At 35.8% G+C, this 15625-nt stretch overlaps 1 protein-coding gene and 1 pseudogene across 4 annotated transcripts; both read left to right on the top strand.

Moving 5' to 3' along the window:
• Positions 1-150: 150 nt before the first annotated feature.
• Positions 151-7828, top strand: rer1 (retention in endoplasmic reticulum sorting receptor 1). Of its 4 annotated transcripts, XM_026154609.1 has the most exons (8): positions 151-446; positions 1811-1892; positions 2180-2284; positions 2712-2808; positions 3536-3614; positions 4809-4944; positions 5888-5942; positions 7331-7828. In XM_026154609.1, exons 2-8 carry the CDS (start codon positions 1812-1814, stop codon positions 7339-7341), a joined length of 564 nt encoding a protein of 187 aa, XP_026010394.1. In that variant the 5' UTR covers positions 151-446; position 1811; the 3' UTR covers positions 7342-7828. The 4 variants fall into 4 exon arrangements, with proteins under 4 accessions (XP_026010394.1, XP_026010391.1, XP_026010393.1 ...); XM_026154606.1 differs by lacking the exon at positions 7331-7828 and having other exon boundaries at positions 154-446; positions 5888-6692; XM_026154608.1 differs by lacking the exons at positions 151-446; positions 7331-7828 and adding an exon at positions 602-881 and having other exon boundaries at positions 5888-6692.
• Positions 7829-7893: 65 nt separating this feature from the next.
• LOC113013590 (taste receptor type 1 member 1-like) lies at positions 7894-12245 on the top strand (annotated as a pseudogene).
• Positions 12246-15625: the final 3380 nt, after the last annotated feature.

Below are 15625 nucleotides of genomic sequence, written 5' to 3'. Positions count from 1 at the left end.
CCGTTTCTTGTTCTGTTTTTTTTTTTTTTTTCAAAAGAAAAAAAATTGTTTACTGGTGTGTTTTTATTCATGAGCGTTCATTCGTTTCTGCTGTTGTTAAAATCACGAATTAAATTGGTTAAAACGTCTGCCTCTGCGGTCTCTTTTTTCAAAGTGACAAGGTTTTCAACCCAGTGGTCGGAAATAGTACTGAATGTTTAAGGAAACAGGCCAACCAGAGGAAACATTCTGATGCTGCGCTGACTTTTTATTATTTGAACCGAGAAATCGGTTCGTTTGTGATCGTTGAGGTCTGAAGAGTCATAGCGAATCGAGGTGGTCGGATTTCTGCTACTCAGCCTGTGGTATTCTCGCGGAAGTATTGACGTGTACACAGCAGTTTACACGAGAAGTGGCTAGTTTAGCTAGCTAGGTAGAGCCGGGTAGTGTCACAGCGGCCGTATCAGGTAAGAAAGAACTGCCATTGACAATTTTCGCTGTAACTGCTAATACAGCTGAGAAACACAAAGAGGTATTGAATCGAAGAATCAACATTGATTGTGATTGCATCATTCACTGAATATGGAGGTGTTTAGTATAGAATGGTTATATTTTAACTGTGCTAGCTAGCTGTGAAACTGTTGGCAACGTAGCACCGGAAGTGAGTTGTCAATTTTGTGAAGCCCTTGCTGGGTGTTGTAGTTTAAATGTGAACACAAACCAATTCTTGCAATCTAGGAGTAGTCAATAATAAACTACAAATTATTTTTTACATACTTTTACATGTGCCCAATTGGAGTTGTGGGAAATGTAGTCTAATACTTTCATTCTAACGGCTGAAGGGGGTCAAATGAAGCTGAACAAAACTACATCACCCATACAAACGTTAACTGGGGCCAAAGGTAGTGTACGTTTCGACGGCTAGGACCGCTTTCGGGGCTAATTTCTAAGCTAACGCGAAGAATTTAAAATAATATAAGATAAAGTAATACCTCTAGTACAACTTATTGAAGTTGTAGTGCACATCGTAGTTATTTTCCATTTTGCAAATGAGCCTATTTTGGTAGATATTGCTTCCTAGATGTTATCCTGCCTTCCTTAAGCTGTGAGCTAGTTATGCAGCTAATGCTAACCAGGCACAACCACAGTTCGTCACGGTCCTGTTCTTTTCCCCATTAAAATAAAAATAGCAAATCATTAAATGTCCTAACGCGTAATGCGTAGTTATCTAAGCAATCAACCTAGGCTACAGTGGATATAAATGTTGTTTTGGTGAGTAACCGACAAGCGCACCGAGAATATTTATGATCAGCTAATCAATTAAAATTCTATTAAAGGACCTAGGGTTAGATTTAATTTACAGAGATACATATTTAAATTGTTTATTTAAAGAAAATTACAAAGATTTTGTCACCTTGACTATTTGCGCCTTGATAGTTATCTGATCACTCTGATTAACCCCTCTTCTGGACATATGCACCTCGCAGATACAGGTCTTTCCGGACAGCCTATGTCTATTGTATTTACTTGTATCACAGTTTACAGAGTATATATTACACAAACTGAAACGAAACGTGTGTTCCAAAATGTGCAGTTCTTGGTAAAATCGTTCACAAATTTTCGTTTTACTGGGTATTTATTTCCAAATCCTTTAAGACAAAATGGGCACAGAAGAGTTTGTCATTTGTCAATTTATCACCTCCATTTTGTATCTTCAACTGGGGCCGTTGGTAGACATGGTCATGCTGAATAAGAGTATTGTGCAGTACTCTTATTAAAGTAGATTAAGTTCATACGCCACTAATCAAAATCTTTTTGTCCTTCCAATAAGAATGTCAGAAGGGGACAGTGCTGGGGAGTCAATCCATGGGAAAACTTCTGTTGTGGCTGCCTTTTTCACACGAGTTGGACAGGTAATGTGTGAGATCAAGAATATCATATTCTTTTAAATAGGTTTAAATTTAGGGATACACCGATTGTGAAAATTCTGTCTTTTTAAAATGCCTTTTTGAACCAAGTCATTAAACAAAGACTTACCATTTTAAACATTAGCATTCATTGAGCCAAATCTCAGTAGAGACATTTTTAAAACTGACTTGCAAATATAAGTACGTCAGAACTGATGTTCACAACAGATAAATATGAACTTCATGTTTTTCAGCACCTCTGCAATGTTTATTCTGGTTTCTTTTTGTCACAGGTCTATCAGTCATGGCTAGACAAGTCAACACCATTCTATGCAATGCGGTGGGCAGGAACTCTACTACTTACTCTTGTCTACATGATCAGAGTGTATCTACTACAGGTAATTGTGTATTTCTGTGTGTTTTTCAGATTTATTTGCAATTAGTCAGCCAAGTTAAAAATGTTAATGAGGAATTCTAAATACTTAAATTTTTTGCTTGGCCTATAATAAATACTATCTTTATCAAGTTTAAAATGCCAACTCTTTATAAAGAGGGTTTGAAATCCTCATTCACCTCTAGTAGTTTTTAACCAATTGTATCTTACTTTCAGATCAAGGTTATTTCATTTTGCTATTATTCATTAAAAGTAAAATAATGCATTTCATAGTAAATCTCTCTGCCTTTATTGTCTTGTTTTGACTGGGATATTGCTCTATTCGTTAGGTGTTTATATCATAAAGTTCTTATATGTCTTGACTGATGTGTCTTGACTGACTCTAGCAAAGATGTCCTTTAATAAGGTTATTTTCTGATGCTCCTTTTCAGGGTTGGTATATAGTAACATATGCTTTGGGAATCTACCATCTCAACCTGTTCATTGCTTTTCTGTCGCCAAAAGTGGATCCCTCACTGCTTGAAGAAGGTTAGTCAACTCGGTCTCATTAAAGTAGTGTTTGTGATGTGAACATGGAAGTAGGCTACCTCATGGAGTATTACTAAACTGTTCATTTAGACCTTAGTACTTGCATCTAATCAAAAGTCTAAGCCAGCAATTGCCCAATATGGGGTTTTTTTTTCTGAGAATTTTCTAATATAACTTTCAATTTATTATGAAAGATTTTAAAATAGTTACTGGAACAATAGACTATTACTGTACACTTGCATATTTACAAGTACGTATCTCAAAACTGAAATGCTTGAGTCCATATAGATACAGAAAGGGCACTGCATCTCAGTAGACAACAAAGTCCCACAAACAGTTTCTTCCTTTGTGCCATCTATTACTACTACTCTTAGGCACTTTGCAAAATGTTCTCTCATCCGTGCCTTTCTATTGTGTGTCTTCCTTCTGTTTTGCATATATTCCTGTCGTCTGTTATTTATTCTTGCTCTCCTACTATTTATATTTTATACCATGCACAGTTGGCGTGGAGCAGCCAAATGTGGTTTTATAGTAGCACTCTGTTTATGAGCAAGTGACCTCCTTGAATGGAATGTGTACAGTTGTGACTGTTCCCAAAAAATATATGAATTAGCCATTTTTACTGTATGTAACTGAAATTGTCCTATTTCTAAAGTGTACATTGTTGTTGTTGATGTTCTTGTTGCTGTTATGGGATAACTCAACTAGTAACCTATATTATCTACAGATGAGGGCCCATCCCTTCCCACCAAGCAGAACGAGGAGTTCCGCCCTTTCATCAGGAGGTTGCCTGAATTCAAATTCTGGTGAGAGTTCAACATGGTCACCCAGGGAAATTGCAAATTATTTTCTTTAGAACAACCTGTGTGCTGAAAGATTATATTAAGCAAAGCTCCTTTAGAAATGGGTGTAGCATTTTAGGGTGAAACTAAAGACACAGAGTTTGAGTCATTTTTGTTTATTTTGATTTGACCTCATTGTCTCAAATTAATTTCTACTTCATTGACATAAAGATTGTGTCTGTAACCTTGACTTCCAAAAATAGTTTAAATACAAACATTTTCTTCAGATTTTTAAAACCACAACTTAATTTATTTTCACAGCAGCAATAAATTTTACTCACCACCTGCTGGTAGCTTAACTTAGCATCGATTTCTGCCATTCTGTGCTGTACCAATTTCAAATTATGTGTTAGGCCTTGAATCTTATTTGCATTTACAAATACTGTGTTCTCTTATATACTAAAGAAGAAAGGGGGGAAAACACACATTTGCTTGATATCTTTTTCTTTATATCAGATATGTACCTGATGCATGAAAATATCATCTTTGTTCCCTTTGCATGTTTATCTGCTTGATTAAAAACAATTTGACTTTCAATGTAACATGCTTACCCATGTTAAGTGGATATTGGGATATAACAATTACAGGATTAAATTATTTGTTCATTTGTTGTTTGGAGGGTTGCTGACTAAACTAAAGATTTTAAGTCTTATATTTTATTACGTCTTGCTAAGAACATCTTTCTGATTTCTACTCAAATTTGTGTCAGACTACACTTTGTTGCATTTTCCACTACCTTCTCTTTGTTAATCTCCAACCGTACCTAGTGATTTAGTACTGTGTAAAAGATTTAGGCAGAAAACAAACAAATACATCAGTACAAATTATCTTAGATACTGTGGAATACAATTAAAGTACATGTAGCTGGTCAGTTCTCAAGAGAGTCTGTGTTGGACCTATTTATTAGAAAGGTCTCACTCTGTTTTACTCTTAAAAGAATCTCAAGCCTGCAGTCTAGTTTCAAACGAAACATTTTAAAATGCAAAAGCCTAACCAGATAAAAGTTTTAGCGCTCTGTCTACTCTATATGCAGACATTCTCTTTCTCTTTATAACTTACATAATCTTGTTCTTCTGTACACGGCTGTACATGGACTCCTTGTTCTTGTTGCTTAAGATAACACTTTGACTCTGACTGTGTGTTTACTTTTCTTTTCAGGCATTCAGCGACAAAAGGCATCGTCATCGCCATGATTTGCACATTTTTTGATGCCTTCAATGTGCCAGTATTCTGGCCTATACTTGTAATGTACTTCATCATGCTCTTTTGCATCACCATGAAGAGGCAGATTAAAGTAAGTACAAACATACATCTCTTTGCTTAGTACATATTGATCATAGCTGCATTAGATTAACAGTAATAGGGTGCTTTGGGTCTGGAGGAATGTTTTCATCATCCATAGTCCCTATTTGAAACCTTGAGTTAAGTATTCCGACCAGTGACATCATGATGTATTTTGAAACATATTGTGACAATAAGTATGTCTAACTGAGAAGCCAAAGTCACTGGAACTCATTAATTAGAAGGTAATGATGCCTAAAGCACAACTCATAAATGTCTGTTTAGCATTTATCTTAGAGTATAATTGTATTTAATTTAAAAAAAAAATCACCTAGTAATAAAGATACTATATCAAGATATGATATCATACTATGTCATAAATCAATTAAGTCATTGTGTTAGAGCCTACATAGCTGGATTTTGTTTGTTTTTTTAATCTCAGAGGAGTAGCCATTGTAAACAATCATTTCACACACCCCAAGGTTACTTGCATTTTTTTTATATACATACAGCAAGCAAGGACAGGACTATTACAGTTCTTTGAACTCAGTTAACAATATTGAACAATAGTCCTACACCAACTGCTTCCCTGCTGTTGCATAACTAAATCTTACTGTTAGAGTCTTACTGTTAGAATCTTACTGTTCCTGAAGATATGTTGTTCAAGAGTGAGTTGCCCAGTGTCCCTATGACAGTTTGGTCTGAAAGTGCCTACAGTGCAATAAAAACATTGCAGTCCACAAATTGCTTTTGGGTTAGACAGAGCCACAGGTTTAACCTTATATTTTATTGAAGGACCTTTATTGTATGAAAAGGGTGTCATTGTTGTTATCTGCAGTGCAGTTTATATTGTGATTCTGAATGTGTTGTAAAATATGCTAAGTCACTAAAAGTGTATGCACAAGCCTTAAAGTAAGTGTTGCTAACTCTCCTTTTTACTTCCTTGTCTTTTCTAGCATATGGTCAAGTACAGATACCTACCCTTCACACATGGGAAGAGGACATACAAAGGCAAGGAAGACACAGGGAAAGCTTTTGCTAGTTAAAAAAACTCCCACTCTCCCTTCCTCTTTGTTGCATTTAAAATTTATTGGCCACAGCCATTGGGGAATGATGAGGGTTAGAGATGCATTTTCTTTTTGTCAGTTGAACAGTAACATGAAAACATGAAAAATACAAGTTTTGATCCACAGTGTTCTCAGTGTTGGACGAGGATACGAGCAGCATGGATCAAATTAGTCTAAAAATCTAAACTACTCCCTTTGTCTAATGAGGGTTTTTTTCTGTTTGTTTGCTTTTTGGGGGCTTTTTTTTGTTTTGTTTTTCAAGGATTGATCTGCAGTTACTCAGTAATAGTTAGGACTAAGTGCTACCTTTTGCCTTTCTAACCCTAAAGAGTAACAGTAAAGACATCAAAACTGAAAGAAATTTGCAGTAAAATGAGTGATTTTTTTTTTTTGTTTGTTGTTGTTTTGTTATGCTTTGTTTCCACTGGTTTATTCCAGTACACCCCCTCTCTAAAATTCACTAACTTTTAATTCATGTAATTTCTCATTTACAAAAATATGATAAAGTTGTTAACGTGATATCAGATGGAAATGCAAGAGTCTTCAAATTAAAAATTTTCATCTTCGTGATGAGAATATCCTGCTGCTCTGACTTAAATATCTCTGGCGCTTGTCCTTTGTTCTAAATAAAGATACCTGGAAAAATTGGCTGCTTTTTACGTGAATATTCTTTCATGAAGGCCCCCCCCCCCCCCCCCCCCCCAAAAAAAAACAAAAAAAACAAAAAACTTCCTGTTAATCTATAAAATGAATTACATCCAGCCAGCACAATGTTTAAAAACTTTGATTGTCCATTTGATTTGTTAGCTACCCTGTATAATTTTGTAATTCAAGGAGAGTGTCACTAATCCCAGATAACGTAGTTGCCTGTAGTCTGCAGTCATTCTTAAATCACTTATTTCTACTTTTCCGCCTTCGTAGAGTTTAACTACTGGGAAACTGGGATGGAAATCATTTTGGGTGTAATTACCCCAGGGAGATAAATTGGGTGACTGAGCAATTAACATGAAATGGCAAGTCAATGAATTTGCTTTACCTCAGATTTTTAGACCGTTAAGTGGGTATTTATTCAAAACCTAATGTGTCCTAAAGTGCATAACCAGTATTCCAGATAAATTCATAATGTGGCTTATTTGAGAGCAGTCAATCAAGCAAGTTTATTTCAATGACCCCATCTCTTTGAAATATTTAGCAATCTTTGTTTCAAAGACTGAGGCTCATTTGGAATTTGTAGACTGGCTGTTGTTGTCTTTCACATTCTGTGTAAAATCTTTTAAGAGTTGTGGTAAATGTAGTCATTCCAAGCAAACTGTTGTTCTCTTTCTTTTTCAGAGGAAACATAAGAAAACAGAGATTGAGAGCTTTTATTAAAAGAAATGGATGAAGTGGGTGGCGATCACATACTTTTCTATGAACCAGTTGATTTTTTTTTTTTTTTTTTTTTTTTTCCAAAATGCTGCAAATCTGTGATTATTAAACGTTGATCAGCACTGTAGTAAGGGATCAAAAAATTTCCTGTAAAAAGTTTGTGCTTCAAAGGGTTGTCTGGGTTTGTGTGTATATAAATATATATATTTTAAAATATAATTTTTTTTTTTTAAGATTTATTTTTTTTTTCATCCACCACCATACTGTTTGAGTGTGAAAAACTATTTCAGTTGAAGTTTATGGAAGTAAAACTGCTAAATTGGGTTCCAGATCTGATAAATGTTTTTCATGGAATTGCATGTTATTTTCTTGTGCTACAGTTACAAACAGAAACTTGATTTTAATAACTTAAGTGTAATTTTTTCACTCCAAATGCTATTAAAGAGGCTGTGTCCCTTTGAACAGTGCATTTGAATCTTGGCTTCATATTTTATAAGTATTCATGGAAAAGGGTAGCCTTGCAACTAAAGACAGTTGGAGAGGTCCAGTGCATTTCTGTTTATCGTAATCAAAATGTATTTTTGTACAGCTCTTTCTTTGTAATTTTTTTCTTTTTTAAGTTAATGGCACATATGACTGGAATCTGAATATATTTGGTCACCTCTATAAAATAAGGAAATTCATTGTTATCTTTTGAGTTGTGTCCAGCATTATCAGATTAATGAGACAAAGTTGCCATTTAGCTGCTGATCTTTGCATACTGATTTGTGAATCCTTCAATGATAGATATTCCTCAGAGGCTCCAGCATTACCAGCGGCTCATAACATCAGACAGAGTGTTAAGGCTCACCGTAGACTGGTAAATACTTCTTGTTTTGAGAATGAAGAGCATTGTTGTCTATCACTGTATACTGGGGTGTTTTCTACATGCTTTGGCTCAATACACTGTTTCAACATCTGAGTTTTGGGTGGAAGGAGATTATTTGATAGGTGGACTTTTTAATATTCATCAGCTGAATGACTCTCTTCTTCATCAAAGACCAGAAGCCATTGACTGCTCCAGGTTAGTTAAACTCTGTTGGGTACTTTCTTGTGATAAAACTAATAAAAACAGAAAAAGTTTACTTGACGCTGGTTAAACTGGTAATAGAAATCTTAAACCAGTGAAATGAATTGCTGTGTTATTAATATTTATTTTTTAAAGTCAGCACTGCTGACATGGTCATTTAGCTAGAAATCCTATTTTAGATGATCATAATTATTTAGGGATGTCCAAAATTGCACATATTTACTACAAGCATTGCAACGGAATTTATTACTGTCCTTCATCTGCCCACAGTGCACCTTTTATTCTGTCCAGTTATCGAAGGTTTCAAATGATGAGATTCTCTGTAGAAGAAATCAACAATTCTACCAAGCTACTGCCAAATGTGTCACTTGGCTATGAAATCTTTGACCACTGCACAGATTTTGTGAGTTTCCCAGGACCTTTAAACCTAATCTCTGATAATGGCTTTATGCGCCCTCTGGAAGAACCACACAATTTATCCAAAGTGATAGCAGTGGTCGGGACCTATACAAGCCCTCAGGCACGAGCTGTAGCCCCACTGTTCATGATGAATCTCATTCCAATGGTAAACCTATGAGCCCTTATGTACTTTGACATTTTTTAAACCAGATCAATATTTTTTATTAAAAAATAGTCTTTACAAAAGTTAAATCAAGAAATGATGTTTTCCATGTTTAAAATAATACAAGTTTCAGGAGTATAAATGATTGGTTATTGTTAATGATCACAATGACATTTTCTCTGTTGCTCTTAACAGGTCAGTTATGGAGCTTCCAGTTCAATCTTTTCAAGAAAACAGACCTTTCCCTCTTTCTTAAGAACAGTGCATCCCAATGAAGAGGTCATAAAAGGCATTGTTAGTATTGTCAAGCGATTCAACTGGAAATGGGTTGCTTTTCTTTATGTTAATAATGATTATGGAACAGATGGCCTGGACTTGTTTTTAAAAGCAATTAATGAGACTGACATCTGCCTTGCATATAGCAAAGGCCTTGATCAAGATACAGATTACAGTCTAATGTTTAGACAGATTGATGCAAAAAACATTAATATCATTATTGTTTTTGCACCTGAATGGACTGTTGAAGAACTCATGGAGTCAGTAAAAAGACAAAATGTTACAAACAAGGTGTGGATAGCAACTGATACATGGTCCCTAAACAAAAAAATAATAGACCAGATACAAGGAAGCAAAAATATTGGCACTGTACTTGGGGTTGCTCAGCCTAAGATGTCAATACCTGGTTTTAGTGAGTTCATTCATTCTTTCAAGGCCAAGAACCACTGTGAAAATGCAGAGCAACAGAAGTTTTGTAATCAGGTTTGCAACTGCAGTAGCCTGACTGCTGAGGAAATCATTGATGCAGATCCATCGTTCTCTTTTCCTGTTTATTCTGCCGTGTATTCCATTGCTCATGCCTTACACAATATGTTACAATGTGGAGCTGATGGATGTAAAGACAGTATTACAGTCTACCCCCATATGGTAAGCATTCTAATTATTTGATCATTTCTCACTTTACTTTTTGAAAATGATCTAAGAGTGAATAATTGTTCTTATCCGTAGTAAAACCAGTGATAGTGTATATGAAGTATGTGATAAGCTAACTGGAATCTCAGAGTTAGTTAAACCTAATAATAATAAAAACGACAGAATTATTAGGTTAAGCAAATTGTGTTTGTCCAAACCTCAGTCATTGTGAACTCAGTGTTACTGTTGTGTTCCAACATCAGGTTCTTACAGAGTTGAGGAAGACAAATTTTACCCTTTTAAACCAAACCATTCAGTTTGATGAGAATGGTGACCCCATGTTTGGATCCCACTCAGTCGTTTTTTGGGGCCCCAGTGGTGATGTGCAGGAAGTGGGCTATTATACTTGTCATCCATCATTCCATTTCTTCATCAACGACACCAAAATTCAGTGGCATACAAGTGCACAAGTACGTAGTAGTAATAAGTTATTTTATTTGTTTTTTCAACACAAAGATTAATAATAAAATTAAGTTTTAGCAATTTAGTTTTTTAGACTTCTACCTAGATATAAGCACACGGCAGCTACCAGTTGTAGGTGTTCATAAGGTGATTTGCATGGCTGTCTAGATATAACAGGCAAATACTTTTACATGTTACAAAACAATTTTAGAAATTCAAAAAACCTGTGTGAATATATTTAATGACTGGTACTTTCCCCGTAATTTACCGTTACAGTAAATGGTACGGAAGTGCAGTATCTTCTTCTGACCTTTTTACACCCAATATTCTTGTGTAGGTACCAACTTCAGTGTGTTCTGAAGAATGTAAAATAGGCTACAAGAAAACACAACTTGGAATCCACAAGTGTTGCTTCAGTTGCACAATTTGTCCACGTGGGACTTATATCAACAGCACAGGTAAACTGTTTTTGAATGACAGTAGAAAAAGAGTGAAAGTAGTGCTGTCACTTGTAATGGAAGTTAAAGTTATGCTTTTTAAAGACTATTATTGTCTTCATATAGACTAAGCCATAGTCTTCCATTTTTGTTCCAGTCACCGCTCATATAAAAGCAGCCAATTATTAGTCGTGATAGATTTACACTAAGGTGCAAACTGTAAAGTACAGGGCAGGTTTAACGTGAAGGAAGATCTTTAGAGAGCATAGTGTATCACAGGTCAAATGTTTGTAGTTTAAAACAGACATAAACACCTTTGAAGCTTTAATTTTTAAATTCTTGTTATTTTTAAAGCAATTTTGCATGGTTCACAATCTTTGCTTGAATGTTGGTACGGCTCAGTTCATCAACAATATGATGTTATCTCTTCCTCTAAGCCTGCTTTCTGATTGGCTGTACCACATATAATTTCCATAACTAAAATTTTGTGCCGATGGACACCTTTTCTACCGCTTGCCACCACGGAGGTCATGAGAACTGTAACATGACAATGGATGGGACAAACATCAGAAGAAATAAACATTTGTTAAACAATACGTTAAATATTTGCTTATTTAAGGGCACAATAGTAGATCTAGTTTTTCAATCATAAGCTGTGCTTACAAGTTGATCAGTCTGAACTTTACAAAATCTTGTGCTTGCGACTACTGATAACTGACTACTGACGACTAATGACTAACTAAATGACTAATAATTGTGTGTTTAAATACAAACACAAACATACATGTATGAACTCTCAATGGAGAAAGGTATCATGGGTCTACTTTAAAGATGACCATATGCTTCTTTTCTGCCCATCTCTCTTGTGAAACAGACAATCCCTCCAAGTGCATCACCTGTAAAGACACAGAATGGTCTGAAGAAGGAAGTACATCATGCAGTCTGCGGGTGGTGGAGTATACACCATTTACAGACATTTGGGCTATAGGGATCATGGTTGGTGCCTTCATCTTGGTGTTCATCTCACTGGCCTTGTCTGTTCTCTTTGCCCTTAACTACGACACACCTGTTGTCAAATCTGCTGGAGGACCAATGTGCTTTCTGATTCTAGGTTGTCTCAGTCTGTCTAGTCTTAGTGTATTTTTTTATTTTGGCAAACCAACAGATGCTTTTTGTATCTTAAGATATTTACCATTTTTTTTATTCTTCACCATTTGCTTAGCATGCTTTGTTGTACGTGCATTTCTAATTGTGTGCATTTTCAAAACAGCTACCAAGTTCCCAGTGCTGTACAGCTGGTGGATGAAATATCACGGGCAGTGGATGTTCATTGCTGTGGTGTTTGTGACCCAGGCAATCTTTCTTCTTATTAACTTTACATATGCCCCCCCAAGACCTAACATTGACATGTCTTGGAACTCAAGAAAAATTATACTTTACTGTGAGACTGATTTTAAAGCAGCATCTGCTTCTCTGGTTTTACCTTTATCATTGTGTGCTCTTTGCTTTGTTTTCTCTTATATGGGAAAAGACCTCCCAAAAAATTATAATGAAGCCAAAGCAATAACCTTTTGTCTCCTCCTGCTGATGCTCACCTGGATCATCTTTGCCACTGGGAGAATCCTTTATCATGGGAAGCACATTCAGCCTCTGCAGAGCCTGGCAGTGCTCTCCAGTCTCTACTGCTTTTTGCTGTGGTATTTCTTTCCCAAATGTTACATTGTGATTTTTCAATCTCACAAAAACACACAGCAGTACTTCCATGGTCTCATTCAGAGTTATACCAAATCAATTAACCAGGAGATGTCTCGAGTAAATATTCGTTGATATAGACAGAGGATTTCAGTCTCTGTATTCTGGTAATAATAGGTCCTCTTTAAAAGAGGATAGGGTGGTGATTGTTTCAAAGAATAACTTCACATCACATACACAATGATCTAAATGTTGGTCTTTAAAATATATATTTAAAAGTTTTGTGTAACAAATATTATTTTGTTTATATTAAATATCATTAAAAACATGAAAAGAATTAAGTTAATCGATCTTTAATAGATAAGTGGTAAAGAAATACCTGAACATATAATAGGAATAGGAACTGACTTATTTTGATGTTGGAGGATAATGAGATTACATTAAAAATATTTTATAAATTTATCATGTACAGGTTTCCTATGTCTAAATGTTTGGTTCATCAGTGGACACTACTGTTCTTTATTTTTGTTCTTGTTTTTCCTTTTTTAATGCATTTATTACACTTCAATATTTCAGTAATTTTACTGTATAAACATGAGCAGGTAGAAACGGAGGCTGCAAGCCTGACTGCTCATCACTGCCTTTTGTTATCTGTTAAAGATCAGGCTCTGGCTCCTGGGCTGGGGCTGCCACGCAATCAGCTTTAACATCTTTCTGGATTCTTGGCTAGCTTTGTGGTAGAATTCTGTTTAAATCTTGCAAAGAGCTGAAGTTGAGTTATCAGTTTCATGCAGTTGTTTCTTTCTTGGATGAAGTTTGCAACTTATAATTGTACTCTTGTCCTTTTGTGAAATAAAAATCAAAGTATTGTCCTCATCACTGTTCTACAATTTTCCTCCTCCTGCACATGAACTGAAAACAACTGACTGTAGCTTAAGTGCACAGGTTGAAAAAATGTTATTTGATTTTTCTTTCTGTCAGCTTGGAGTGCCGATATTTAGGATCCTTTGTAATTCTAGTGTCCGCATAACTCCTGATTGTAACTGTAATGTAATTACTGAATTTAATACAGTAATACAACACATTACATTTCTATATTATTGAAAAATGTGATTACAGTAACACATTACATTCATCACTGCAGAGAAGGAGGACTGGACCAGGACAAAAAAAAAAAAGTCTCCGCCCTGCAGGTGGTCTACCCTTCAGGCTCAGGTCCTATATCAGAGGATTGGGAGCTTGAGGGTCCTACACAGTATCTTCCTAGTCCTGCGCTCTTCGGCACAGAGTTCTCGAATGTTGTTGCCTGGATCTGCTGGAGCCACCCACCCAGTTTGTTCACTTTGTATAGCTACATCTTTCACTACAGCCATCTTCCTATATTAATTGATCATAACTGTTGAGGGATGCCCAAAATTTCAATTATTTACTGTGTTTAATAAGTATTAAAACTGAATTTATCACTCTTCTTCATCTCTCTGCAGAAGAAATCAACAATACTACCAAACTACTGCCAAATGTGTCTCTTGGCTATGAAATATTTGACCATTGCACAGATACTATCAATTTCCCAGGGGCTTTTAACCTATTTTTTAATAGTTGGTTTAATCCGACCTCTGGAAGAACCACACAAGAATTTGTCCGAAGTGATAGCAGTGGTTGGGACTTATACAATATAGATTTATGTTACTGTGACTGATTATGTTGACATTTCTCTTTTACTTCTTTAACAGGTCAGTTATGAAGCTACCAGTTCAATTTTTTCAAGAAAACAGATTTTTCCATCTTTCTTGAGAGCAATGCATCCCAATAAAGACATAGCAGACCTGATTTTTAGCATTTTGAGGGAGTTCAACTGGAAATGGGTTGCCTTCCTTTATGCTGATGATGATTATGAGAGAAATGGTCTAGAATTATTTATAAAGAAAATTAAAGACACTGATATCTGCCTGGCTTATAACAAAGGCCTTGATCACAAGTCCCATTACAAAGTTGTATTAAAACAGATCAATTCACAAAACATAAATGTCATTATTGTTTTTGCACCAGAATGGACAGATGAAAAACTCCCCAAAAGCTGATTCTGTTCATCTGGACATAGCGTTTTCAGTGGGAGAAACATTTTATCACTCATCCAAGTGACGTCTTCAGTCTCAGGTGACTGCAGGTTTCCCCAACCTTATAAACAGTACATTTGCATAATGACTGAAACCAGCACCACTGAAGGAACAATGAGCTGGGAGGTCAGTGAGACTGAAGTCACTTTGATGAGTGATGTGGTTAGACTGGCTTTGTCCTGGGTGAGGAACCAGACAAAGGTTCAGAAGACCCCTATGAATACAATATCAAGGGAACAGTTCACCCAGCCCAGGATAGTGTTACCGGGGCTCTGCCCTGGAGCCAGGCCCAGGGAGGGCGAGTGTCTGGTGCCCGGGCCTTAGTCCTTGGGACCCGGCCGGGCACAGCCTGAAAAAGGGACATGGGCCTATCCTCCTGCAGGAGGCGCCATAGGGGTCAGGTGCAATGTGTACCGGGCGGCGGCATTCTCTACTTTGTACATTTGTCAATGAATGACCGCACATCATTGTGAGAGCGAGAGAAAAATGAACTAGCAATACAACAAAACTCATCAATAAACCAGGGCAGATAATGGTTTGAGCATGAGCTTTCTTTCATTAGTGGCAGTTTGCAGATTGATAAAGAAGTGAAACCATATTCTCAAAATCCAAACAATGAATTAGTTTAATGCAAACAATGTTAAGGCTTTACTGAATCTTTTAGCAATTTTTTATTAACCTTAAAAAACATAAAATAAATGAAAACATAAAACAAAACATTAAAAGACAGATAGGCGCGACCCTTTGGAAACATCCCATCAAATCAATAAAAATCTAAAACTGGTCCATTAGATTAGTTGGTTTTTATTTTGTTTGTTTTATGTCATAACATGAAAAGTCAAAAATTTATTGTAAATGAAGGATTATAACAGAATTGACAGAACATCTAAATCTAAACTTATCACTACTGTATCTTAAATACTAAAAGCTTTTTTTAAAGTTAACAAAAAGAGATGGTGAGATATTCTGAGCGTACTATTAGTACATTTCGAATAACTTATCATTACTACT

The sequence above is a fragment of the Astatotilapia calliptera genome, chromosome 20, assembly GCF_900246225.1.
Source record: "Astatotilapia calliptera chromosome 20, fAstCal1.2, whole genome shotgun sequence".
In the NCBI taxonomy this organism is placed as follows: domain Eukaryota; kingdom Metazoa; phylum Chordata; class Actinopteri; order Cichliformes; family Cichlidae; genus Astatotilapia; species Astatotilapia calliptera.
The sequence above is the reverse complement of the archived record's forward strand: the minus strand, read 5'-3'. Positions and strand labels throughout refer to the sequence as shown.

What these genes read in the sequence shown, in the direction of transcription:
- rer1 (XM_026154606.1), top strand. Translation starts at nt 1,812, where the DNA reads ATGTCAGAAGGGGACAGTGCTGGGGAGTCAATCCATGGGAAAACTTCT. An exon ending in TCAGAGTGTATCTACTACAG is followed by an intron (nt 2,285 to 2,711) that starts GTAATTGTGTAT and finishes GCTCCTTTTCAG; the next exon opens with GGTTGGTATATAGTAACATA. An exon ending in TCCCTCACTGCTTGAAGAAG is followed by an intron (nt 2,809 to 3,535) that starts GTTAGTCAACTC and finishes TATTATCTACAG; the next exon opens with ATGAGGGCCCATCCCTTCCC.